Here is a 27913-nt window from a genome sequence, read left to right as displayed (position 1 = left end):
TAGTATCTACCGTCCCAACTTTCCAGGTTGCCTTTCGAGTCTGTTAAGTGGTTCACAATCGCAGGGTATTAAGTGATAATTTATAAATGAGATTTTTATTCAGATTTACGGTGTGTGTTAAAGAAGCTACATCTTAAAACTAACTGCCACCTTGGGGCCTATCAGTAGCTCCTTAACCACACACCGTGGAGGTTTCCATGCCCTGACTCTGTTCCTGTGTCCCCATCCCGTATGGTGGCAGCCAGCCTCCAGCCACCTGTGACCACAGGTGCCCTCACTGAGCAACCGCGCAGATGTCGCGTCTGAACTTGCATTTAGAACTCCTCAGAAGTGATCACTACAGTCTTGCTTTAGATTTAAAATTATTTTAGATTGATTTTGATGAGGATATAAAGTTGCTTTCTTCAGGGATGTGAAGGGATTCTGGTTGAGATGAGGCTGGCAGGAGGTGTGTTTGGGAAAAGAAAAATAATTTTATGTGTGTCGATGTTCATGAGCCTACGTCTCCAGAATCAGGGAGTTGATATCCCCTCCGCTGGCAGGCCTGGGAAATGGCGCTTCTTTACAGTCGAGGAGTTTAGGGACTGCTCACGGAAGCAGAAAAGCGGGCTCCACCTTGTTCAAGAGGTGGGTCAGCGGGGAGCCAGGTGGGAGCAGACCACCAGGAGCAGGGACCTGCGACAGGGGTCCCACCCCCTCTGCCTCGTTACCGACCGAGAAGCTCCCAGGGAAACAGAAGCAACAAACAAACAGAACACACAGCAGGAACGCTTTCTCCCTTGACTTTACTTCCCACACGCCTGAAACTAACTTTCCTCGGGGCTCCAAACAGTCATAAAACAGGGAGGTTTGGGCCCTTTTGTAGACCTTCTTGTTTGCCTTTCTGAAACCTTGTGCAAAGGAGAGACAGCTGGTGAGGGAGCCAGAGAGGTGGACCCTGGCTAATGCCTCCAAGCCATGGGGGCCCCACACAGAACTTGGGGCCCTCTCTCCTCTTCCTGTCCTCTCTCTGTCCTGTCCTGTCTCCTCATCCTGTCCTCTCCCCTCATCCTGTCTGCTCTCTGTCCTGTCCTCTCTCCTCCTCCTGTTCTCTCTCTGTCCCACCCTCTGTCTGTCCTGGCTGCTCTCTGTCCGGGTAAGAAGACTGTGGAGGGAGAGAAGGGGAGCATGACTGTAGCTCATGGATGTTTGCCTACAGTCATGACAGAACGCCCAGCAGAACCCGGATGCTAATTGTTCCCTGTGTCATTTTTTTTCAAAGATATTGGAGAAGGACATATAAAGTCCATCACTGTGTGTATCCAAACTATGAAACAATACTTTTCTTTTTTCTAGAACCCACAACAGATGGTGTTTGTATTACTGCCATTCATTTTCATGCTTCTTCACATAAATGATGCTCAGAATTGAATAGGAACAAACAATTAGAGGCATTTCCCCATGGAACAGTTTGCATCTCTAAAATAATGATTACTTTGCTGTAAACTTGCTTAGGGGAAAAAAAAGGAATAAAATTGTTCATGTCTTAGCTTTGACTTAGATGTATGACCGTGGACAAACCACTTAACTTTTTTGAGCCTCAATTTCTTAATCTATAAAATGAGGATGATGGTATGTTCTTCACAAGATAAAAATGAAATAAGGTACAGGACAGGGCCAGTGAACTGAAATATGCTTTAGGATTGTAAAATAGGAATTTTAGCAGTGATGGCTTGTGACTGCTCTGTGTGCTGATCAGGTTTTTCAAGTTAATATACTAGTACTGTTTTGAAGCAAACTAAAGCTAGATTTCTAATACTTACCAAATAGCCTAAAAATAGTTTGGTTTTATGATAGAGATTGAATTAAGAGAGGGTGAAAATACCTAGCTTCAGTTTGGTGGGAATGATCCTATAACTTTTAAAAATCCATTTCAGATGGAATTGTGGAATGCCAGCCTGGACCACCAGGGGATCAGGGTCCTCCTGGAATTCCGGGGCAGCCAGGATTGACAGGAGAAGTTGGAGAAAAAGGTAAGAGATTTTAATTTCTTTTTTAAATGATGATTGTGCTTAGGTTATGATGTATTTCTACATACCTACTGGTTTTGGGGGTGTGGGTGTCTTTTTCCTTTATTTGCAACTCCCCTCCAAATCCATTCCTAGGATGGGTCTCCCTACAGCTCTGCTGAAATTGTCCTGTTGAAGGGAGAGCTGTCACCTAGGAGGCAGTGGGAAGCCATAGCCCCGAAGTCAGAGTTATTGCTCTTTACCCTCTCCGTGGCCAGCAGATTAAACTCTTAGACTGATATCTTATCTCGACCTTTCATTTCAAAGTTTGAGAGTTCTAGCTCAGAGAATGCACGTCTTTCCTTCAAGCCAGATCACAAATGCATACGTGGAATGCTCACCACTGCTCCAAGCCATGTTCCCGTAATCAATGTGCAGATCTGCTGCTGCTGGATCAGCTGATCCCACCCTGGGCTCTCAATTTTATCTTGCATCTTTTCATGTGTTTGCTGTAATACAAACACAGGACACATCGTAATCCCTTCGCAATCTTGGAAACAGAGTGGATTATCACTGCGTTGTCAACAGGGCTGTCTTAGACTGTAATAAACAAAGGATATTCCAATGTTTACGTCTCTTAATACCCAGAGAGTAGAACACATAGGCGGCTGCTCCCCCAAATCAACCCCATTATGTGCTATTTCTGACTTTGGGCTGCAAAGAGTTTCTGCTCTTTGGAAGTCTGCGACACAAATGCTTCATGGAATAGTTTCAGCCGAAATCTTAGAATTTTGACAGCTGCATGGGCTGCAGAACTTCAAGGGAAATGGTCTTAGAAGTCATGGTGGTGTTGTCACCAATTAGAGTGTTTTTAAGGAATCTCTCTGGTTACCAGATGCTTGGTGCTTTCTGAGATGAGCTGTTCCATTTTATGATGGAGCCTGTGGTCAGAAGGTTCTTTGTACTAAGATCTTGTTTATTCATCCCCCAAATCCTAAGATAAGCCTCCTTCTTCCCGTGTCTTCATCCTCCTGCCGCAGAACTGTCAGCCTGCCTGGACTGCAGTGTTGCTGCGTCTCCTGGCTCACCTCTGGCCTTGCGAGCAGAGACATCTGTGGAATCGCAGGGCGCCTAGAACTAAGCTGGGTTGTTGGCTGACTTGCACTGTATCTGTCCCACTGATGGGCCCCTGTACCGCCCTCAGGAAGAACACAGAACGAAGCAGTGTGCCTGCCCATACTTCAGCGAGGCGGGCTGCCTGCACTGGTCTTGTTTCTCTTCCTGACAGTGGGGCCTGCTGGGGTGAGGCTGCAGTAGCAGTGCCTGGGGCTGGGGGTGCCAGTCAGGGCTAGGGGGCAGGGGCGATATGGACCAGCCTCTTGACTTCCAGCCTGCTCTCCACGTGCACTCTGCTCTGTGCTAGGCCTGATTTGTGCCTAGAAACCTAGACATTTTAAGGTTTAGGACACAGGTGTATCTAAGACACCATAAGGACTTTTAGCTTCATTTGAAAATCAAGACATAAGGTGTTAGAATTTCCAAAGAAAGGCATTTCCTCCCATTTTCTGTGCAGCAGTCTCTCTCCTCTTCCACCTTGGTGTCAAGTCAAGACATTTGTTCTTGCTTTCATGGTTTCTTACGTCCAGTGATCATCCATCAGCCTGGAACATGGGTTTAAGTCCAGGAGCTATATTTACAGTTTGTTTTCAAATATTAAATCAAGGAGAAAAATGAAGAGAAGTTTTAGAGTTAGAAACAAACTTGGTCAGATCTTTTCAGGCTGATTGGCAAAATTGAGTCCTGGGTCGCATTGTAGCGAGCAGCCCCTGTCCTTCTGCAGAAGATGCCCCAGTGGGTCCCTGTGAAGTGTGCTGAGGGTGAGGGCGTGCCCAGACAGGGACACACAGTGGATTAGCAGAGCGGTGTCTGGAGCAGGTGCTGGATAATCGAGAAATCACACATTTGAATACAACACTATTAATGACAACCTTCTTTGCCTTTTTCTATGCTGTTACTACGCTGCGGAGACTTCTGTTCATATGTTACATGTAAATACCCCTGTGTTTCCTTTTTTAGGTCAAAAAGGAGACCGTTGCCCTATCTGTGACTCAGCAGGACTTCGTGGGCCCCCTGGGCCACAGGGACCCCCAGGAGAAATAGGTAAAACCCCAGATGTGAAAGGGATCAGGTCAGAATTTGCCAAAAAGGGTTAGAACCTTCACAGTGCAATGTCTTACTATGAGAGACCTAATTTTCTGCATTCAAAATTAAAGCATAGTAGTGAGAATGTTAAGCCACACTTCCAGGATTTGTCCACTTTGTTGGACATTATCAAATGGCCTATAAATTCAGTGTCATAAAGATTTCCTAGTAAAAGGATAGCAACATATGGTTCACTCAGTTCCACAAATTTCGTTGTCTCCAAAGAAGTTAGCAGAATATTTCAGTTAAAGTGGTCCCTGGGTGTGTGGGCGGGGGGCCTGTGGCCATCCTGCTTCACTGTTAGTTGTGTGCATCTGAGGTCACTTTTTCCCTCTCTGAGCCCATCTTGGACATTTTCATTATTACTGTCTGGAGATTCTTCAGACATCCCCCTCTTCATATAAATCTTGAGAAAAGATTGCACTTTTGAATCTTGAAAAAAGTAAAAAGGTTTTGAGTTATTTGGAAGTGTCTTATCACAATGTTCTGCAATTTTGCCCCTGTCTTTCATGAAAGGTTTCCCGGGACAGCCAGGGGCCAAGGGCGACAGAGGTTTACCAGGCAGGGATGGTCTTGAAGGATTGCCTGTAAGTAAGCATGTCTAAGTTCGTATACGTATCAGAAGTTGCCACCAAGCAAACTAACAAAGGTGTATGTTTTGTGTTTGCACGTACACCTTCTGCCTTATTTGGGAGCTGGTAAAGCATCTTTTTGTTGAGCAGTCTGCAGTTACTCCTGTGTCCCTCCTCTCGGATTCACCTGAGAATGAGCAGGACTGTTGATCCAGAACCCACTTCTCAACCGCCTTTCTTGTCACCTGGTCAGAACTCCGGTGCCACTTACCTGTGTCCAGGTGCAGCTGAATAGTGGTGTGCCACCTTCCCACAGGGTCTCTGGGAGTTCTTGAAACAAATGGTGCCACCAAGAGTCACCTCTAAGAAGCTACACCATTCTGTTGAGTTGTCGTTTTGCACGATCATTGCTCATCACACTGATAATCTAAAAACTTGTTAGTGAATAAGTTCAGCACCAATAGTTTCCGTGGCGAGACGGAGGAAAACGGACCTGTTTCCTTCTAGGAATTTGAAATCTTTTTTTGTTCTTCTTCTTACAGATATATATTTTGAAAATTCCTATCACCAACATCTATTGTAAAGACTCCTTTTCAAATCTATAAATGAAATATCTTGATCACATGGACTTGAAACCTTTCAGTTACACAAAATACCAGCTTCTTAGCTTTTGTACTGAGTTTTGAAAGAAGCCGTTGAGTAGAAGAGTAAATAATGTGAAATATTGAAGGACATTATTTTATTGCAAATAATCAGCTCTATTTCTAAAGCTTTTAAACCGTAGGGCACCGTCCTCCTTATATTCCTTTGTTCTGTATGCTCTAACCAGTTTCTCCAATTCCTTTCATTCCTTTTTTTCTTCTTTCTTTTGTCACGAATTGAAAGTCAAGTCTTTAGCATTATTCTTTTTTGATGTAGCTCTTTAACATTTGTAATTTTAAAAAATATTTCTAGAAGCTTCTATAAAGGTGGGTCAGGGCAAAAGTGAATTGAAATAGAAATTAAACAGTTGGAATTCAGCAATAATTTTCTCCTTTTGAAGTTAGATCTTTAGCTTCAGCTTTCCAGATCTTCCCTGGTGCCTGGGGAGCTAAGTTAGAAGTCACAATTGTTTAGACTATTTCTAAATAAATTAGAAGTTCACGTAGCTGAGAAGCACTGACTGTGGTCGGGATCAAAGACAGAAGAACTTTTGAAGGCGGCAGAAGAGGATGCTTTTAACGTCTGGGCATGGGCTTTATCTACTTGGCCTTCCTGGACTACGTCCTGCCTCAGCTCTGCCTGAAGCCTGGTCCAGACACCCGACCCCTGCCCGAAATCTAATAAAAAGGGGAAAAAAGGAAGGAGGGGAGAGAGAAGGATGGTTGAGGAAAAATCATGAAAAAGAAGAAAATGAAATATACAACAAAAATCCAATCCCCATGCCCTGTTCATCAGGGCCTCCTTTCTTTCTTTAGATGGGAAAAGTTTCTAAAGATTGTTTTATGCTTGAATAATTTGAGAAGGTAGTAATTTTCCCTTTATTTGGAGCTATCTTGTAGTTCTATGGTTTAACCAACTCAAAAATGTGGCCCTCTTATTTCAAATATGGCTAGAGGCTAAAAGAGGTACCACGAACCTGTGGAACATAGGAAAGTAGATTAAAATGGAGAAGTGATGAGAGCTCTGATTTTTCATTTGATTTAGATAGCATTTCTGTGACATGTCCTTCTGAAAGCGAGTGTTTGATTTTGGGAAAGATGGACAGATCAAAAGAGGTTGCGTCCTAACTGAGATGATGAAGCCCAAATTGCCCTGAGCAGGTTTCGTGGTTGTTGGAATGGATAATTGAAACGAACTCCTCCCGACGGTTCCCACCGAGGCACCCCTTCTTAGAAGCAGACGGCGTAGTTGGTGAATCTTCTCCAATTTATGTAGCCAATGCTAAATGTTCAAGGCAGTATTTGATCCCTCAACATTTATCTTAAGGGATGTGGATCAAAAGACCTTAGAATCGCTTAGGATTAAGAAGTTCTGTGGCAAAGAAACTGTGTGAGATGTTCTCAGGTCATAAATGTCACTTTTCAAAAGAATCTAGATTTCTCCCTTAAATAGAGTGATAGATAACAAGGTCATCATTATTAAGGTAAAGAATTATATTCTCTCACCCTATGCTCATAGTATTAGAAAACTTTATATTTCTAGGCTATGAATAATCACCATCAAATAACATAATGATGCTTCCAGGTTGAGAAAAATATACATTGGTTATAATTTCTTACATTGGTATTTATTTTTTATTGGTGAATGTTGCCAGTTCAACATGTACTTCCTCCAACGTCTCCCTAGTTGCAGACGTTAAGGACACAAAGTTAGAAAGCCTTGGTCCTGCCCTCAGAGCCCTGGAAGACAAGTGGAGAGACAGATGTGTGAGCAAATGTTCCTAATAAAGAAAGCAGTTTCTATAATGAGGACCATACAGTACCCCACGGAGACAGGGGAGGAGGCGGCCTGTACCTACCAGGAGAGGCTTCACGGAGGAGTTAAAGTTTAGCTGGGATTTAAGAAGGCACAGGAGCTATTATTAATTCAAGAGGAAAAGCTACAAAATACCACAACACCTTTCAACAAAATAATGAATTTTCTATGACCCTTTGTTAAACTTTCTGGCAGGTGACTGGTAAAAATAGTGTGTTGCCATTCTAGGGACTAGAGCAAATAGACTGGGCGTCTTCCACCTTCCTGAGTGGATCTGAGTGAAGTGTCCTTCATTATCAGGGGCACTTTCAGCTCTGACCAGCTGTATCTGTCCAGGAGAACTTTCTGCCATGATAGAAATGTCCGAGGTCTGCACTGTCCAGTTTGGTAGCCACTGACCAGTGGTGGCTATGGAGTCCTTAAAGTGTGGCTAGTATGACCAAGGAGATGAAGTTTTAATGTTATTTAATTTACATTTTTAAATAGTATTGGACAGTGCAGACTCGTTGCCACCTCTCTGGGCTCCTGGAAGTGCGCTGGATGGTGTTGGTTGTGCTTCTGAGCAGGTGTAACCGTGCCGTGTTCAGCACGGGAAGAGCAGGTGTTCCGCTTCTGTAGCCGGCATTGTGTCAGCTCTTAGGAAGCAACATGGGCAGGAATATAAGTCAGCCCCATTAGGTTAGTCCCGCATTTGCCGTTTCTTTGCTTTGAGCAGGCCTCTGAACCTGCTTGTCCCCACATTTGTGTAACAGGCAGCTTTTCCTAGATAACACCTAAATCTTTAGCTCTCATGTGGTGTGAGGATAAAGTACAGGCTCTGCAGCCAGGAATAAGCACTGTCTGGCTGTGTCGTCTTGGATATATCACCGAGTATTAGCTCTTTGAGTATTAGCTCCCTCATCTGCTAAGCAGTGCTTTCAATGATTTCCCTAGAGTTGGGGTGAGACTCAGAGGTGATCCACCAGGGATGGGACACATAGTCGGCATGTGACAGATGACAGCCATTTCTTATATCTGAAGATAGTATGCATTTGGACATGTCCCTTATCTTCCAACTCCTTCCTTTGAGAAGTGTGCACCTCACATGCACATGGAGGTGTGTGTGTGTCTGTGAATCATGTATATCCAAGAACCACTTGAGGAGTTTACGAAAAGGAATTCAAATTAAATGAATTGTACAAGAGCTTAAATTCCGCCAAGTCAGCAGGAAGACTGAGGAGATTTCTTTCTCAGGCCTAAGAGAACAAGTAATTGAGACAATTCTTTGAAACCTTCGCTATTTTCCTTGTGAACCCCAACTCTTAGAGTGGCTGGAGGAGAAACCATCTGTGCATGTGGGCATTCCTTGAAGATTTAACTTTCTGGGAACTGTAAAATTTTCTAGAGTGTATCTCTTGGGAAAGTCAATTCTAGTCTGCTGACTACTCAAAATAACAGTTATAGAGCTGGCCCAATGCTCACTTCCCAGAATTTCCTCTCTCCCTGGTGCCCTGGAAATCCTTATCTCTTCTGGAATTTGGGGTGCAAGCGTAGACGGAAACCTGTGCAATTTCGGTAATGACCAGACTTAGAGAAAACATGGCTGTTCCCAGCCTCGTTGACACTTCAACCACCATCTGCGCCCAGAGCCATTTCTCTAGTTCCTGGGCCCAGGAAGTGACACATTCAGTAGCTTCCAACAGTTGCTAAAATGTTCTTGTGAATGCTTAATGGTTGCAAGAGTCAAGAAAGTTACCTGAGGACAGTCTATGAGCTGGGTTCCTGGTACCACACTTACTCCCTCCACCTTTTCCTAGTCTCTGTTTGGAATATCGAATAAAGATACATTTAAAGTGTTTTTAAGAGAAACACAAGAAGTGAGGTCATATCAGGGCTTTGTCATAGAGCTTGCTCCTAGAAAGTGAAGGAGGGGATCTAAACATATTACCATTTTTCAAGGAGGTGGCTTTTTTGATTTTGTTGTTGACTGTGTAACCAGTCACGCTGGTTTGTTCCATGGATGGATGTCTTCAGTGGCGTCATAAGGCTTTGTTCTTGTAGGGCCCGCAAGGTTCACCAGGGCTCATGGGCCAGCCAGGAGCCAAGGGAGAGCCTGGTGAGATTTACTTCGACATACGACTCAAAGGTGACAAAGGAGACCCAGGGTTTCCAGGACAACCTGGTATGCCAGGCAGAGCGGGATCTCCCGGAAGAGATGGCCATCCGGGTCTGCCCGGCCCCAAAGGCTCCCCGGTATGTGTATTTCCGGACTTTGAACATGCACTTTACAAATGGGTATGCAGAGAGTGAAGAAATGAATAATTTGTATTATATCTATGTATTTTCACTTGAATGGTGATTGTCATAAATGAACTTGTTTCATGGTTCATGAGAAAACTTAAGTCTATAAGTGTTGGTGTTGATGGTGTTGATTTGAATAATTAGATGATAATGGATCAGTGTCTTCTGGGGGAACTGAAAAGACTTCCATATGTCAGCTGGGATGTGCAATTTAAAGTTAGTAGCATTCAAGAGAAGATTCCAGATATAAATACCTTACTCTTTGAAGTGTCTCCTTATGCAAGGTGAGGGAGGGAGGGTGATTGCTCAGCTTAGAGAGAAGAATGCTGGTTTCATTTATTAACTACAAGTTGACCCTTGTAGAAGGTTGAAGTAAATAAATAGCATAAGCTGTTAAACTCTGGTACTTATTTACTACAGATGGTGGAAAAAATGTGACATGGACAGGAGCGTCGGTGTGTCTGCTGATAATGTTTCTTTTTCTCTTTTCGCTTCAGGGTTCAATAGGATTAAAAGGAGAGCGTGGCCCCCCCGGAGGGGTTGGATTTCCCGGCAGTCGTGGTGACATTGGCCCTCCTGGGCCTCCAGGGTTTGGCCCTACTGGCCCCATTGGTGACAAAGGACAACCAGGCTTCCCAGGAAGCCCCGGATCCCCCGGCCAGCCAGGTGAGGCCTGAGGACCCCAGGTGCAGCATGAAGGTGCACACGAGTGTGGGCTCAGCGATGCGGGGACATGGGTTTCGTTCCAGTTCTTCTGGGGGGGGTGTGACCTGGGCAAGTCCTTCCTTGGCCTTTCTGTACCTCTATTTGTTCATATACGAGATGGGCCGGGTATCGTGTAGGATCTGGCTGAAAAGCATTAGAATTTATAGATGATTTTCCTTATAATAAGTATATAGTATATGCCAGCTAAATTTAGCCTTTTATGTGAAAGTGATACCAACATAAGGCCATTTTTATCTCTTCATCTGTGTATTTTCTGTATTCCTCCAATGTGCAGTCCGTTCTGGCTTCTGTATATCCCAAGCAATATGCACCTCTCCACTGATATGCCCATGCCTATTGACTAATTCGTTTGGGCATCTCATGGGAAGGCAGGGTTCTTTGGACAAGACAATAATGCTGGAAACGTAGAAGGCAGCAGGAAAAGGGGAAGAGCAAGTGTGAGGTGGATTGGCTCCATAAAGGAGGCCATAGGCATGAGTCTACGGGAGCCGAGTAGGGCTGCTGAGGACAGGACATGGTGGACATCACTCATTCACAGGGTCGCCAGGAGTCGGAGCTGACTTGATGGCGCATCACAACTGATTCATTCTGCATAAGTTTCAACTTCGCTGTTGCTGTTTAATTCCATGTTGGTTTCAGTTGTTTGCTGACTTTTTAATGTGATTTTATTGCCAACCACTGTGCTAAGTGGTGACCAGAGTGTGATAAACAAGACAGATGCCCTGCCCTCCTGGAGCTCACTGACTGTCCAGGGTTTGGCAGAGAATGTGGAGAAAGGACTACATGAGTTTCCCATGGACATTCTCTGCTACATCCTCACAACTGCTTATTATCAGGGACAAAAGTGAAAAAGGGGTAACTTCAGGCCTTGCGCACAGTAGGATCTCAATAATTTATTAGTTGAATATGATTCGGGGTAGAAATGGAGCATTCATATTGTTTCCTAGAAAATCCTGGAATGAGAAGAGTAGAGGCCAGTAATGGCTTGGGTATAGAGGAGGAAAGGAAAGGTGCTTTATTAAGAAATGTTTCAAAAGTTGTAAAAATGAATGAAAGGACTTTGGGTGATTAAAACTGTGTGACTAGTAAACCTAGAAAAACATAGTAACTGAGTAGCTGGGTAGTCAGTATATCCAACAGGAACTATATAGAAGCAATTACACTGTGACCTTCTTGCTCACTAAGTTGCCGATTGTGTCACTTGCCATATATCTAGCTGAAGTTTTATCAATTCCTGTACCCACTGGCACTATTATTTCTTTATGAAGACATGTGTAAGGTTCGTAAGCACTTTAACATAGGAAATATTAGCCAGTCTTTGATGGAAGTCCAAGGATAGCATCCTAATATGTCTGTTATTATCATTCTCATTGACTATATAAGTATTGATTACTTAGCACCAAGTTATGACTCCATTGATAATTATTCTTTGCTTAGCAGGGATCCCAGAAATGTCTCTTTTGTGACTCCTTTGGAGGCAGGGAAATACTGGGTTTGACTTAGAAAGACCCTCAGTCTTGGAAAAGGGACGTCTGATCACTTGCTCCACAGCTCCTGATTCCAAAGTCAACATATCAAGCATTCTTGGTGCTTGTGGAATCTGAAAACTTGTAAAGCTATAAAAAGGAATCAGACTTTCTTCTTGATCAGAAACTACTGTCAGAACAACCAACTGGGACACATACAAATACATCCTGGCAGGATGGGAAAGAAGGTTCCTGAAGCAGGTGTTGTTGACAGCACTGTGATTCACACTCTGTAGACTTCCTTGGCCATCTAGACCCAATCAGCTTTTGGATTAGAAACCCAACCTTCTTTGATCTGCCAGAATTGGTTTTACTCTGGTCGTCATAAAAGCCTTGTTCCCAGAGGTGGAACTTATAGCAAATATGTGCTGGGATCAGTTGTTGGCTTTTCCCACAGCCTATAGCTAAAGAGTGTGTTGGCTGTTGCTGGGAGGCCCTACGTATCTTGAATTCTTGTAAAGTATGTGACGTCAGTGTGCATGTTCTTGGAGTGAGCCCTTTGGTCTTTTCTTAATAGCTAACTCCTGACACCCAGTGGATCTCCTAGGCAAGAGTGCCAGGGGGCTGGGCCTGCACCTCCTAGGGTGGAGACAGAAGAGGTGGTTTTCCTGTGCTGCTCGAGATGGCACCAGGCTATCCAGCTGCACCATTACGGATAATGCACAGTCACCCACTTAGCATGTTCTGAAGATAATTTACCACCAATGAACATAATTTAGGTCGGCCTCAAAGCAACTTAGAATTAGTACTGTCTGAGAAATTGAGAGAAAACTGTAGAAGTGTTTTGACTTTTTGAGGCAGGCTAATTAAAAAATTACCCAGGGCCATCTCACCGTTTGTTATTATAGATTTTTCAGCTTTTTGTGACTCTTATTTTGGACTCTTCAGAAATTCTTTTGTCAAACAAACATCTAGGTCATATTTGGAGATAAATTTTGGGGGGAGGAGGATCACTCTGTGGAATATTCTAGAAAAGTGGAGGGAAAAAATGAAGGCCTGCAGACAGAGCCTTCTGTCTAGGAGCACAACGTGCACTCAGAGGACCTGATGTGGTGGCTCACTCACGATGTTCTTTCTCTTTTCCCAGGTCCCAAGGGTGAAGCAGGAAAAGTCGTGCCCTTACCTGGTCCCCCTGGAGCAGAAGGATTTCCAGGGTCCCCAGGTTTCCAAGGTCCCCAAGGTACATTCAGGGTTCCAGTTCACCTGGAGATATCATGGGAACATGTTTACGTTTTTCTCATGTTGACCATCGGTCTTTCTTACAACAGGTGACCGAGGTTTTCCTGGAACCCCAGGAAGGCCTGGCCTCCCGGGAGAGAAGGGTGCTGTTGGCCAGCCTGGGATTGGGTTTCCAGGGCCTCCTGGCCCCAAAGGTAAACCTGCAGGATGAACCGAAACATGAGTGGGGCCATTGCTCTTGCTGGCCTGGCTGGTCAGCACCAAGGGCCATGGTCTCTCCACTCATCCTCGTGTGAATTCTGTGAGAAAAAGAGGCAATGGATGGAAACACACTCTGTGAGTTAGTGACCGTGTCCTTAGGGGGAGGCTTGCCCAAGAGTCTGCACAGTGTGGGGACAGTGATTTCAGTCCCCAAGGCGACAGGAGAAATGGCGCCTCCCAGTGGAGAGGTGTGGTTGGGAAGGTGTTGGGACGTGAGGACCCGGAAGCTGCCCAGGGGGCTGGCAGATGCTGCATTTGTTTAAGACCCACCTCGAAGGGGTTCTCTCCTACAGCCCACAGGGGCCTAGGGCTTCCTTGCTGTGGCCATCTCAGATCAGATCAGGTACATTTGGGCAAGTGTAAAAGAAGTGAAGAAAGTGGGGAATTGCATTATTACGTCATTGATTTTTTTAACTCTTCAAAACAGGTGTTGATGGCTTACCTGGAGATATGGGACCTCCTGGGAGTCCAGGTCGCCAAGGATTTAGTGGCTTACCTGGCGCTCCAGGTGTGCCAGGCCAAAAGGTGGGTACTGAGTGCTCTCTGGATTGCTGTTTCCCCATGCTTGTTATTAATCAGACACATAAAATGTGGGTTATTATTAAATGTGGGATATGTTGGACCAGCGTGTTTTGTTTTTTTAATGAAATAGTGTAGAATAGAACATACCAGCATGCAGAACACATGGTAGTAAATGTTTTGGGGGGAATCATTTGTTCCAGCTGTATGAGCATGCTCTTGCCTGTGTGTATCTTGGATCTCAATGTACAATGCGTGTCTTCTTGTGGTGACAGAAGAAAGCTATTTGAAGGCCACTGTCCTCAAAGACGTAATAGCCGCCCAGGAGAGTGTAGTGTGGGTTTCTCAGCCTCAGCGCTATTGACATTTTGGTCCAGTAATTCTTTGTGGCGAGGGCTTCCCTGAACATTGTGGGATCTTGAGCAGCCTGCTCGGTAGCCTCTCCCCACAGATACCGAAGGAGCACCCCACACCCGCCCCCAAGTTGTGACAACCAGAAATATCTCCGACATTACCAGAAGTCACTCAGGGGGCAAAATGGCCCTGGTTGGGGACCCCTGGGCTAGTGTGACTTCGCTGAAGAGGGTTGGATGGGTATTATTCTTGTTAAATGCGTCAGCAGTGTCAGATAACAGTCTGCACTTGTGCTCTGGGCTTGATGAAAACATGGCTTCTCTCTGCTTCGGGGATTCCAGGGAGAGCCTGGAATCGGTCTGCCAGGACTCAAAGGGTCTCCAGGGCTTCCCGGCATCCCCGGCTCACCTGGGGAGAAGGGGAACATCGGGGGACCAGGCATTCCCGGAGAGCACGGAGCTATCGGCCCCCCAGGCCTTCAGGGAATCAGAGGTAACTTCTTACAGAAGACTCTAGACTGTGGCGGGGACTGGGTCTGTTTGTTTTGTGTCCCCAGAGCACCTGTTAGGTTCTCAGTTAATGTTTGTTGAATGAGTGATGAAAATCCTAGAAGGCGAGAGCTGATGGTTTTCTGTTGTTGTGGCTTAGTGTGTGAGTGGGTAGTGTACGCTGTGAACCGTCCTGTGGTCCCTTTGCGGTTTATTCACAATTCCTTCCCCCTCCAGGTGACCCAGGACCTCCTGGATTACAAGGTCCCAAAGGAGCTCCGGGAGTTCCCGGAATAGGCCCCCCTGGAGTGATGGGCCCACCTGGAGGACAGGGACCACCAGGGTCATCAGGTGATGTGCCATTCTTCCAGATTATCCTGTCCCTAAATCATACTCGCGATGGGATAGGAGCTGATGCTGGCGTCTCCATGAAGGGGAGATTAGCATAGCTTGTGAATAAAAGGGGAAGTAAATTCTGGTTTAGGGCAATAGGTTCGGCTGTTTGCTTAAATGTGGCGTCACAGTGTCTTTCTCTTCCTCCCACTGAGCTTGGTTTACATGCCAGAGAGACCTCTCCTCTGTTGTATATGCAATAACTTTTTCATTTAATTCACATGATTGGTGTCTCGATCTTATCTTTCTGTAGGAGGGTTAGTAAGTTGTGGGAAACTTAAATTAACTGAGCCCATGTCTAGAAGCTGTCTTTGCCTGTAATAACAATCCTAGAACTGGGATGGTGATGGCAGAGCAGGGCAAGACAGTCGGTGACAAACGGTTGAAGAGACGCTAGTCTTAGCCCTGAAGACTGCAGAGAGAGGCGCTTGGAGTGGTAATTGGTGACCACTGATGGTGGAAAGGAGGGGCGTGGTCTTGGGATATTATTACTCATGACTGCCTCGATGGCCCCCAGCACCACTATCTGAGAAGGTGGAAGCCATTCCGACCCCCACCGTGGGCATGTTCGAATACCTTCTGCAGAGGGGAAGAGTTCAGCACAGTGAGGGGCGTTGCAGGGTACTCTGTAAATTCTGCTAACGGTTATTTGCTCTTCACCCACCTTCAGGCCCTCCCGGAGTGAAAGGAGAGAAGGGTTTCCCCGGATTCCCAGGCCTTGACATGCCAGGCCCCAAAGGAGATAAAGGGACTCAAGGGCTCCCTGGCCTAACTGGGCAGTCCGGGCTCCCTGGTCTTCCCGGACAGCAGGGGACACCCGGGCTTCCTGGGTTTCCAGGTAAATGATTTGTGAACTCCTGCCCCAAATGGACGAGGAGGAGACGCCCTACCTTGTCTTGTTTATGACCCTGAGCATCTGCCATCAGTGTTCACAGTGTTTCCATCTGGCCACAGGTCCCAAGGGAGAGATGGGCGTCATGGGGACCCCGGGGCAGCCCGGATCGCCGGGACCAGTGGGCGTGCCAGGATTGCCGGGTGAAAAAGGTAGGGAGCTGGTAACTCCAGAAAAGTCCTTCTTGAGTGTATGTCTCAATGCCTTCTGGGAAATTCTCAAATGGTTGTAGGTCATATTCAAGAGGCAGAGGGAAGAATAAGTTGAAGAAAGTGTCTGGAAGGTTCCTTCTTCCAAGAGGAGCTCAAGACTCCCAGAGCCTGTGGGTTTAAAGGCTGTGCTCGGCCAACAAATCAGAGAAAAGACAGGTTTTCAGGTTTTCCTTATTGGCGCAGTCGGGATTCTCTCTTTTTTTTGTAATGGTGGAATTTTCAGTCACACAAGGCACAAGAACTGAGTCCTTAGAATCAAACTGGACACCTTTACAAATCTTGATTTTTATTTCTTATCTTGTTATTTGAAATTGGTCCAAAATAATTTTTTAAAAAAGAAATCGACTTTGAATGTGGGACATAAAAATGGTCATTTGTTTAGTGGAACAGGAAAATTCCCATCCTATTATTTTGTATAGAATTAAGGGGCACTATGAACAGGAGTGATAAAGACTTTTAGGAAGGAGAGAAAATGTGAGATATTTAAACTGATAAGCCAAGTCACATATATTAGAATTATTAGCAAATCATGAATTCTAGAAAATGGCTTTTTTGTTTGTTTACTTGGGGTCAGATTCTTCTGGGTAACTCAGACACTCGCCATTTAATGTCACTTTTGGACAGGCTGTTAGTTCCTCATACTTGCTTTATCAGTTGCTTCTACTGGCCAGAAACAATGCCACACTCTGTCATGGCCTCTGAGACACTTGGCCACGTCTCACCAGGGGCCTTCTCTTTCCTCTACAGGGGACCACGGCTTCCCTGGCTCCTCGGGACCCAGGGGGGACCCTGGCTTCAAGGGTGATAAAGGAGACGTCGGTCTCCCTGGCAAGCCTGGGTCCATGGATAAAGTGGACATGGGCAGCATGAAGGGACAGAAGGGAGACCAAGGAGAAAAAGGTAACCTGGAGGGAGGTTTTAACAATGGAGCTAGAACAACTTGCCTAACTGGTTCTTTAGTTCTCCACAAGTAATATCACGCCAACCTGTGTTTCTGTAACAGTTTGCCTTATTTTAAGCAGACATGGGTCATTATTGTTTTCTGTGACATGTAGGACAAATTGGACCAACTGGTGATAAAGGATCACGAGGAGATCCTGGAACCCCAGGAGTGCCCGGCAAGGACGGCCAAGCAGGACATCCTGGGCAGCCAGGTGCGGAGTGGAGTTCAGTTTGCCGGCGTGGCAGGAGCTCACGCTGAGGCATGGACACGGCACTTTTCATGGTTTGTAACCTGTTGGGTTTTTCTCTTTATTCTAGGCCCTAAAGGTGATCCAGGCATAGGTGGAACCCCAGGTGCTCCGGGACTTCCTGGACCCAAAGGATCGGTTGGTGGAATGGGCCTGCCAGGTACATTGGTTCTAGAAAAAGAGTCTTCTTTTTAGCGCCTGCATGTGTGGGGCTGGGGGGACAGGTCTGCAGAGTGAGATCCGTTGTGTCTTTTACATGAATCCACATCCTCAGTCCTGTGTGCTCTCCTGCCTAGGGCTAGATGGCATCTGGCTGACACTATAACCAGTGCTAAAAACACCCCTTACAATTTAATAAAATAAAACATAGGCTGCACACCATCAACTTTCGATTCTCTGCAAGTGATTGTCCACTTGGCTCTTATCTTCTTAGGAGACGTTTAGTTCTCCATTCAGTTTTGCCAGCACAAGAAGCTCGTGCCTCTGAAGCCCCTTGACATTAGCTCAGAAGGATCCCCTGGGCTCCTCTGTCCCAATCCTGAATGGCCTCAACCCTTTGCCTCTGGTGTTTGCTCAGGGATGGCAGCCAGAGGGAGGTGTGAGAAAGAAGGCAGAGAGCTCTAGAGAGTGGGGGTGTTAATGCTTCTCAGAACTCACCCAGGGAAGCGAAAGGCAAGACAGGAGGCCTCCTCTCTGACTCCTCCCTAAGTCTTGATGAGGTGCATTATCACTTGATTTGAAATATAAACACCTGGGTTGCTGTTGACACAGTTTATAAATAGGCTTGGCTACCCACATACATTAGGAAACCAGGTACACACGTACCTTCGTGGCCTGCCTCCCAGCCCCTCTGATTCCTTTGGATGATGAGAGTTGATTATAGAATAAAGGACATAAAAGCCATTTTTAATCTTGCGAAAGTAAACGTATTTTACTTTCTAAGTGGTTAATGTATTTCTTGTCTCTCTTTGTGAGAGGATTGTCTTTAGAAGACACGTTTCTTAGTGTGGCTCTGATGTGATTGGGTGATGGGCACCGGCCCGGCTGACTCCCACGTTGATAAATGCAGGGATCCGTGTTTTTATCTCATTCTGGGCTGGTTGTCAGGCTGCTTCTTTATTTTTAATATTAGCACTTGCCAATCACACATTCCAGTTTCAATTGTTCGTGTTTACAGGAACGCCTGGAGAGAAAGGTGTGCCTGGGATCCCCGGCCCGCAGGGTGTCCCTGGCTTACCTGGGGAGAAAGGAGCCAAAGGAGAGAAAGGGCAGGCGGGTCTCCCTGGCATCGGAATTCCGGGACGGCCTGGGGACAAGGTAACAGCATCCTGCCTGGAGACCTCCCCTCCCATCCATCCAAGCGGAAATGCATCATGAAACATTTTTAATAAGTATCAGCACATTAAATGCATCATAACATAGAACAATTCCCCTTGATTTATTATAAGTTGTCCCTCCTCCCGCCTTCTACTCACGACCCTTCCCTGGGAAGAATCGGCAGACTTGTCGAGAGGCCAGGGTGGAGGCTCTCTAGTAGGAGTGGGGAAGAGGGACATGGGAAGTGCAAACAACAATGGGCTCTTTTGCTCTGGGTTTCTAGTTTTTCCTCTATTTTCAGAAGTGGACTTTGATTATTTGGTTAGAAAGCTGGAAATGGAACGTCTGCGATGCAATATTCATCGCACCAACGTGTATACTATTATCCAGAAAGCGCCTGCAGACACACATCCAAGGACAGATATAAAATTAATGGGCCCACTTTTTCCTCGCAGGGAGATCAAGGGATCGCAGGTTTTCCAGGAACCCCTGGAGAGAAGGGAGAGAAAGGAACCACTGGGATCCCGGGAATGCCTGGGTCTCCAGGCCCCAAAGGAGTGCCGGGCAGTGCTGGCTATCCAGGTGGGTGAGTGGGGCCTTCTCTGGAGCTTGGGGTTCAAAGACGACAAAGAAAACAGCACTGATGGGCGTTCTGGTATTTTGTTTTTTCTTCAGGAAGCCCTGGGTTGCCTGGAGAGAAAGGTGACAAAGGCCTCCCGGGACTGGACGGCATCCCTGGCATCAAAGGAGAAGCAGGTAGAGACCACGTTCTAGAACAGAGACGGGGGCCCCTCAGAGGCGAGGCCAAGGGGACATGAAGGCTTCTGGGGAGTTTGCCTCTCAGGTGGCGGGTCGTGGGCCCAGATGTCACTGGGTAGTCTCTGGATGACCAGAGGCCAGGACCCACCCCTCCACGCTTCAGATGAACAAACTGAGCCTAAGGGGGCTTACGGGGTCTTTCTGAGGTCTGGCCACCAGTTAGGAACTAGAACCAATTCTCCAAACTGGTTTTATGGCTAGTTCTGGTTGGTTCTAGAAACAGGTTTGCGTGTTTGGCGTGGAAGTTTGATGTGCTTTCTCTCTGCTCTCACTGGCTTTTACGGCTTGGGGTGCAGTGGTGTTGCCAGCAGCGTGGAGGGTCCCTTCTGAAGGGGTGTCAGGAGTAACCCTGTGGAAGCCAGGCATGCTCGGGGGGATGGGCTCCCTGGAAGAACGTCGGGAAGGGAGCATCTTACACACAGACCAGGTGCCGCAAGGGGTTCCATGCCTGACTGACATGACCTTTCTCTTTGAGGTCTTCCTGGGAGGCCTGGCCCCTCGGGCCCAGCCGGCCAGAAAGGGGAGCCCGGCAGTGATGGAATCCCGGGGTCAGCAGGAGAGAAGGGTGAACCAGGTATGACCGGCGCCCGTTCCTTTTCACAGTGAACTCTCCCCTGGCGTAAACATCTCCCATAGACTTACAGACCATGCTAAGCGACCAGAGCTGGGTACCAAGTGCCACCTATGCCATACGTCCTTAAAGCTGTTTAAACACCGATATGGACTAGGGGAGCAGGCTTGGATGAGGAGAGGGGAACGGGGTCTTCATTTATTCCATAAATACCTGTGGGCACCTACCCTGAAATGGCCTAAGCTCTCAGTGGGGAGTGAAGGAGACACACATGAAAAGCCCGGACCACTGCCTTCTCCACCTGGCCTTTCCCCCTTGGAGAAATGGTCCTGGGAGTATTTGCTGCCCCCTGAATCTGCTCCTCCAATCTGTCACTGATGGGAGTGCTGCAACTTGGGCAGAAGCGCCAGCTTCAAGCTCCGACGATGACAATCACATACGTAGTAATACTCGTATGTAGCAGGACAGTAATACCTGCATGGTCTGAAAGAAGTTACCCCAAGTAGGGGAATGGAGGGGGGAATGTCGGGGAGGAGCGTCCAGGGGAGTATTGCTGTTGGTATTGGTCTCTTTCTACTGCTCGTTTTCTCATTTTATACACCTTATGTTTATACTATATATTATGTTATATATATATACCTCCTCCCCCCGTTTGAATCTTCCCTCAAGCTCCTTACTCACGTCTGTGGGCTCCCCACTGTCTGCTGCCCACATGTCTCTGGCTCCCCGCCCCTTGAGAAGAGCTGCTAGTTGGATGGTCGTCTGAGAAAAGCCAATTTGTGAGTCTCCAGACAGCAGTAGGAAATAAGTGCTCATTTGTGCAGGTCATTTCTGCTAAATGCCGTAATGGTTCTGAACTGAAAGGCACTTAGTACTAAATTATATATATCCAGTCTGGGGTATCTTAGAACTGTAGGAATATAATCTTACTCGCAAGGTACAATTAAGTAATTTCTCTGTGTTCTACAAACAGTATATGGTGTTGGTGCAAAGAGTTGATACTGCTCTGTGCTATACCTGCAGACTGACTGTGAGGAGAGATAAATGTGGCTTCTTACCCTTATCTTATAGGTCTACCCGGAAGAGGATTCCCAGGGTTTCCAGGGACCAAAGGAGAGAAAGGTAACATTTGCTGAATGCGTTCTTCCTTTTCAACTAACCGCTGATGTGCATGGTGCCAGCAGAACAGGGCGAGCAGGTGCAAGGAAGTGATTGGCCATGGGTGCTGAGTGCTGGGTCTGGACAATCTGACTGACACATTCCACTGGCCAGTGACAAGCAGCCATGAAACAGCAGGGAGAGAATCCCAGGGAGGGGCCCTATGATCCTTCTCGGTGATGACCCTATTTCCTTCTCTTCTTGTTTTTTCTTAATAACCTTGAAATAATCCTAGAATTTTGGTGTTTTATTGGCAAGTTTTGGGTAATAGGTTTAAAACTAAGCATGCAATTTTTTTTCTAAAAGCTCTTTAAAAAAACTTTTAAAATAGTTTTTTTAATCAATCATTGATATACAATAAACTGCACATATTTAAAGTGTACAATTTGATAAGTCTTGATATATGCATGCACTTGTGAAAATAACACCGCATTCAAGATAGCAAACACATCCATCACCCCAAAAGCTTCCTAGGCTGCTTTGTCATCCTCCCTCCTGCCCCTTCCTGCCCCCCACCCCAGCCCGAAGCAACCATCTGCTTTCTGACACTATAGATTAGCTTGCATCTGCTAGAATTTTATATAAACGAAATCCTACAGCATGTACTCTTTTTAGTCTGACTTCTTTTGCACAGCATAATTAGTTTGATTTTCATCTGTGTTGTTGCTTGTATCAATAGTTCATTCCTTTTGCTTGCTGAGTAGTGTTCCATGGTGTGGATATAACATAGTCTGTTTATTCATTCACCTCTTGGTGGAATAAGCCGTTAATTTTATCAGTGCAATTGCTTGTAGGCTTATCTATGCATGTATTCAGATGTCTTTGCCATAGAACACTTCCTTTAAAAAGTATAAAGACTGACAACCAGGTTCCTTGTATCCTAAGTTTACTCTTCTTCATGGCCATGGTTGGCCATGGCAGGAGTCCAGTGTGTTATTTAATAAAAAGGAGGGAAAAGGGTACCCAGCTTGTTTTCCTCCTGGTGCCTTCCAGAAGCCCCTCCCTCCTTGTCGGTGCACCGGGGTTTCTCTTCTGCCCTGCCTTTCTCATGATCTCAAACTGTATTTATTGTTTAGGTTCAAAGGGCGACGTGGGTTTCCCAGGATTGGCTGGGAGTCCGGGAATACCAGGATCCAAAGGAGAACCAGGATTCATGGGTCCCCCGGGGCCACAGGGACAGCCGGGATTGCCCGGAGCTCCGGGCCACCCTGTGGAGGGGCCCAAAGGAGACCGGGGCCCCCAGGGACAACCTGGCCTGCCAGGTAAGGATGTCTCACCAGGGACAGAGCCTGAGCCAAAACAGGAGGCACAAACATACACAAGTGTAAAAGAAATTTAAGTGCTTACATTCCCAACTGAGTTTTTATTTACAAGTTTGCAGCGTTCACTACAGCTTGAAACTGCTTAAGACATTGGGCCCCTTGTATTTGGCCTTCATTAGGTCAACGCTTTTCTTCTGTCCTTTCTGTCAAGGAATTTAGCACATATGGGAGTAATTAGGGAGAGGCAAGAAAGGACATTATTGAGGAAGCCTGGAGCACAAACGCCACGTGTGGTGGTTGTTTTAAAGCAGACAGCACTCGGGCACGCCTCTGCCCCGCGGCCAGGAAGACTGCTCTGCAGCCTGGCTCCTCCAGCACAGGAACCATAGGGCATTCAGACCCTGAGACTGTGGTGTTTATATCAACATTTCCTGCCAATTGAGCAGATTCTTCCTTCTAGAACCTGCCTTGGTTTCTTCAGGGCTCACGCAGCTTGGTGGTGGTGTATATAGTTAGGAACCATTGGCTGGTAGTGATGACAGCCACAGCCAATGGCCCTTGTACATAAAATCACTCTAACCTCAAATGTGTGACTTCTGTGTCTCCTATTAGGGCTTCCGGGACCCATGGGGCCTCCAGGGCTCCCTGGGCTTGATGGACTGAAAGGTGACAAAGGAAACCCAGGCTGGCCAGGGGCTCCTGGTGCCCCAGGGCCCAAGGGAGACCCAGGATTCCAGGGCATGCCTGTAAGTTGTCCATTTGTAGGTCTTGTTTTTGAAAAGGATCACAGAATAATCTGTGTGTGTGTATGTGTTTACATGTATGTATACATGTGTGTTACACTCCCAAATCCTCTCTGAACCAGCTCCTTCTCTCTTGCTAGTCATCAGCCATCTTTATTGGCATCGGAGCAGGCAACTATTATAGCATTTGTTACAATCTAGTTTTGTAAGAACCATTAAAGGGAAATGTTACACTACTGGAAATTACAGTTCAATGCCTGGGTTTAAAAGTCTATTTACAAACTTGATGCAAAAAGCAAGCCTCAGTAACATAGAAATACACTCCCCGTTCCTAGTGCCGATCTGTGGTTCTCTGTCTCTCTATGTATACATATGTATAAATGTGTGTGTGTGTGTGTGTGTGTATATATACATGTTATTTTGGTTATGGCACTTTTTAAAATAAGGTAAAGCAAAGAAACAAGTATGTGTAAGAAACAATGCAACTTTTTAGGTAAAGAGAAAGGAACAGCTATGTTGAAATAGCTAGAAAATGAGATAATTTTTTAAAATACATGAATGTTGCTATATTATGAAGGAAAATATCCTTCGTTAGTATTTTTTTTGATCTTCTTTCTGTATTTAAAATCACTTGTCAGATAAGATAAGAAGCTAATTCTAAAGAAAAATCCCTATACTTGAGTGTTTAGAGGAAGGTTTTCCAGATTGGTATGTAGCCATAACAAATGCTTAGGGAGTTCTGACTCTGTTCATGGCATCGCGCTGTGGGTTGGGGACAGCCAGAAGTAAGATTTGCACCTGCTTTCAGAACATACAGTGTGGATGGACAAGCAGAGGGGACACAGGGAATGAAGCAAGTTGTTCCAATTTCCAGCTTCCTAATTTGGGCACACACAGAGGTTTTGTCATTCTTTTTACATTATTCGAGAAACCACAAGGCACCATTTGTGAGCTACCAGAGTAGCTCACAAAGCTACTCTGTAGAACATTGAGGGACTGTCCCAGCTTCCTGACAACCAGTTACTTGAGAGGCTTGTTGTTCATCTCCTGAGCAATTCCAGACTGATGTCCTCTTTGTGTGTCTAGGGGATTGGTGGCTCTCCAGGAATAACAGGTTCTAAGGGTGATATGGGACCTCCAGGAGTTCCAGGATTTCAAGGTAAGAGAGTCTAGGAGATGCTGCTGGAAGACACAGAGCTTCCTAACCTTAGGCACTGTCATAGTGATAGAACCGGCATAATTACAGCACAAGATAGTGTTCTCTTTAAATTAAAAATGCCATTTCTGTGTGGCAGCCTGCTTTGTATAACCTTGTGAAAGGCTGTGTAAAGACATTCTGATTTTCTTAAGAATCAGTGGCTCATTTGCATCTCATTTGCATATCAATAAAAAGTCATGGATTTGGGCCATTCATTAATTTATTGATGTATTAAGCAAACATTTATTGGGTGCCTACCAGCTTCCAGGCACTGCAATTTTCACTGCTGAGTCAGATATGTATGAATGAAGGGTGAATAAAACAGGTTCTTAGCCTGCAGGCATCTTGTGGTCTATTTGGGGACATGTGTGAACTCAATTGTGACCAAAAACAGTATCATTTTCACCTCCACTGGTTGTGACTACGTTATGGTTTCTTGTGTGTTTGGAAAAATGTAACTTCTGGGTTCTAGAAAGAAGAGTTTCATGAAAAGTTTTACAGAGCTGACCAGAAGTAATGCTCTTTTCTTCCACGAGCGTAAATTGGAACTATGTTCACTGTGTGTGTGTGTGTGTGTGTATGCATGCTTGTATATATATGTGAACACATGTTTAGATGTGCATATGTACATGCATGTATATACACGCACATGTATGTGTTTCCACATATGTGTGTACATACACTCACACACACACACTTGTATATCTTTTGGAATTCTGTGTAAAGTCAATGTTCTACTTTCCTCCAGGTCAGAAAGGTCTCCCTGGCCTTCAGGGAGTTAAAGGAGACCAAGGAGATCAAGGTTTCCCTGGAACTAAAGGTAGGAGAATTTGGCAGGGGCTTTACTGGTGATTTGAGGAAATATGAAAGCCATTGAACACGTAGAATTAGGATGATTGATTTCACATTTGTGAAAAGACTTGAAGATTATCAGAAACAGTTGATTAACGATTCTTTGGTAGCTTGTCAGGATTGCTGTAGTTGGCTGATCTAATTGACATGGTACCAGAAATTTGATTTGAAAGGCAAGTATGTTAAATCTGTGACTGAGGTAGACGCAGTGGAGAGAGCGTGACAGACTCAAGACTCACAGACCTTCACCGGCTCTGAAGGTAGACCGAAATGACCCTCTCAAAGTCGCCATGGGATAAAATCAGTCTTGCATGAGCAGGCTGAATGGATTCTGGTGGGATACTGAGGAGTTCTCATAGGAAACAGTCTTCTTGACTTCTCCACCACCAGGAGCCAACAGTGTGAAGTGGCTTCAAAAAACACAGGATAATCCTGGAAGGAAATCGTTTAAGTGTAGCACGCACCCTGTTCTAGTGTCTGCTGGTCTAGTGTCTATTTCTAGGGCCATGTTTAATTTTCAAAACCATGTTTCAAGAGAGAGAATGAGCAACTGGAGTGCACTGAGAAGGAAAGAAAAGAAACAGGAAATGTGTGAGGAAGGAGGGAGAGAACTGGAGGTGTTTGGCTGAGGAGCGGGGCTGAGGCCGAACCCAGAGGCCTCTGCAAACTCTGTATTGTTGCTACACGTAATTCTAGAGCTGTCACGCAGAAGGATTAGGTTTATTCATCGTTAAAAAATTAAGACCAGTGGTTCTAATGCACAGTAAGGCAGGTGTCAGGTAAGTGTAAGACAAAGCTTCCCAATCGCACCTGTTGGAGTATCCGAGTCAGAAACAGGATGCTGGCAGGGGATGGGCTCAAGTGAGGGCCAGACGGTGTTGTCAGGGTTGCAGAACTGAGTGGACAGTTTACCTATTGACCCCACCGTCTGCTCCAGTCCCTAGGATTCAGGATTTTAGGTTAAATAGTGAAGACGTGCAGATACGTGGATGTCTTGTGAGGATCTGATTGCTTGTGTTTTTGGTGGTAATTTTACTCCTAAGAAACATTCCGTTTGGATCGGGTTTCACGTTGCGCTCGCCTTCCGAGGCTGCTTATGTTGCCGGTGAAACTGATCCGTGGCATCTCTGATTCCCACAGGTCTTCCGGGTCCCCCTGGCCCCCCGGGGCCTTACGACATCATCAAAGGGGAGCCGGGGCTCCCCGGGCCTGAGGGTCCCGCAGGTCTGAAAGGGCTTCAGGGACCTCCAGGTCCTAAAGGACAGCAAGGTAAGAATGTCTGGGCTGCGGAGGGAGGCACGGGGCGGGGAGGGACCCGGCTGGACTTGCCTCCTCACCCGTGTGTCTCAGGTCAAAGTCCCCGGGTGATGATTACGTAAACACATATTTGAGTATGACTTTATTACCTTCCTCTAATGTACATCAAAACCAAATGCAGTTTGCAAAGGGAGCTAAACAAGCCAGGACGAAATACAGGGAAAGCTAGAGGGACATACAGCTCAACGTATCTGTGCTCCCTGAGAAGGACGTGAGCTGCAGGGACCGGGTCATCTTTCCCAGCTAGAGACGGGACGGCAGGAAGCAGCGATCTCGAATTGGGAGACTGGGTGCTCTCGGCAGCTGCCCAGAAGCTCCGCCCAACTGGCGAGGATTGGTGCTAATCCCTGTAGTTCCCCGACACCCTGGCGTAGAATTTTTCTGTTTATTCAGGCTAAACACTTGCGATTTCAAGAGCTGTTGGTGAGGGGTGGGTGGAAAATAAAGGAGAATGAAAACGTTTGGAGTTGAAAGGTAGCATCCATGAAAATGTAAGTTTAAACTACCGAAGAAGAAACCGTACATATGAAAACAAAAAACTATCCACGTCAATATATCTGTCACCTAAAAATTATTTGAGACGCTGGAATATGGCCAAGGGGAAGACTGTTGAGGAAACAAAAATCCGTCAGATATCTCCCTATCCCCCGCATAGCTGCCTTCTCCAAAACTACCTGCAAACAATAACAACCATAACAGCAAGAGGCCAGGGAGAGCTCTGGTTTTGGTGATGAAGCCCGCACCCTGCAGATATGAGTTTGGCAGTTGTCTCGCCGAGTGTAGACAGGGCGTTGCATGAAGCAGCTCATGGCTCTTGGGGAAAACTGTCTCATCTGCAATCTAAGCCTTGTGCTTGTCTCCCGGGGGGCTAAAAAGATGTTTCAAAAGGGAAGGAAAAGGTACAGAGGTACAGCCTACTGCTCTCCAGGACTGGATCTTGAATTCTTTTTCTTTTCCTTTAGGTGTGACAGGATTGGTGGGCGTGCCTGGACCTCCAGGTATTCCCGGGTTTGACGGTGCCCCCGGCCAGAAAGGAGAGACGGGACCCTTTGGACCTCCTGGTAGGTTTGCTGTGGCCTCGCAACCTAATTACCCCCTACCTGCAGCTTTGGGTTAGAAGCAGTAGGCCAGGCATGCAGAAACCTGCAAAATGAAGTTGAGAGTGTCACTTGAAAGATTTCCAAAGTCTGTTTCTTAGAAGAAATAGGATCCTATAGAAGAGCTAAAGGTTGTCATGTGTAGAGAGAGGTTGATCAAAGCACCGTGTTTCCAGATTTCCAGATGTTGTTGAAAGAAGGCCAGTAGTGGTGGTCCTGCGTGGTTTCCTGTGAGGGAAGCAGGCTACAGCTACAGAAATTCTGTTTCAGCAGTGGCCGAGGGAAGTAGGTAGTAATGTTGGTGTTGGCCAAAAGGGGTGGCATAGAGTTGATCTGCTTC

General features: G+C 46.1%; 1 protein-coding gene across 1 annotated transcript in view; it reads left to right on the top strand.

The window, feature by feature from the left end:
• The window catches only part of COL4A1 (collagen type IV alpha 1 chain), a 142797-nt gene that overhangs the window by 103386 nt on the left and 11498 nt on the right, over positions 1-27913 (top strand). Inside the window, exons 22-47 of the mRNA XM_058548478.1 lie at positions 1917-2012; positions 4065-4148; positions 4707-4777; positions 9260-9451; positions 9997-10165; positions 12839-12931; positions 13020-13124; positions 13619-13716; positions 14406-14556; positions 14790-14903; positions 15616-15783; positions 15900-15989; positions 16797-16949; positions 17105-17203; positions 17310-17399; positions 18417-18556; positions 19012-19138; positions 19232-19312; positions 19851-19949; positions 21018-21068; positions 22181-22366; positions 22979-23112; positions 24196-24268; positions 25056-25127; positions 26300-26428; positions 27439-27537. Coding sequence (XP_058404461.1) covers positions 1917-2012; positions 4065-4148; positions 4707-4777; positions 9260-9451; positions 9997-10165; positions 12839-12931; positions 13020-13124; positions 13619-13716; positions 14406-14556; positions 14790-14903; positions 15616-15783; positions 15900-15989; positions 16797-16949; positions 17105-17203; positions 17310-17399; positions 18417-18556; positions 19012-19138; positions 19232-19312; positions 19851-19949; positions 21018-21068; positions 22181-22366; positions 22979-23112; positions 24196-24268; positions 25056-25127; positions 26300-26428; positions 27439-27537 — 2964 coding nt within the window. The remainder of the gene's footprint in view (positions 1-1916; positions 2013-4064; positions 4149-4706; positions 4778-9259; positions 9452-9996; positions 10166-12838; positions 12932-13019; positions 13125-13618; positions 13717-14405; positions 14557-14789; positions 14904-15615; positions 15784-15899; positions 15990-16796; positions 16950-17104; positions 17204-17309; positions 17400-18416; positions 18557-19011; positions 19139-19231; positions 19313-19850; positions 19950-21017; positions 21069-22180; positions 22367-22978; positions 23113-24195; positions 24269-25055; positions 25128-26299; positions 26429-27438; positions 27538-27913) is intronic.

This window comes from Diceros bicornis, chromosome 9 (assembly GCF_020826845.1).
Source record: "Diceros bicornis minor isolate mBicDic1 chromosome 9, mDicBic1.mat.cur, whole genome shotgun sequence".
NCBI lineage: Eukaryota > Metazoa > Chordata > Mammalia > Perissodactyla > Rhinocerotidae > Diceros > Diceros bicornis.
Note: the sequence above shows the minus strand (reverse complement) of the source record. Positions and strands in the feature narration are given on the sequence as shown.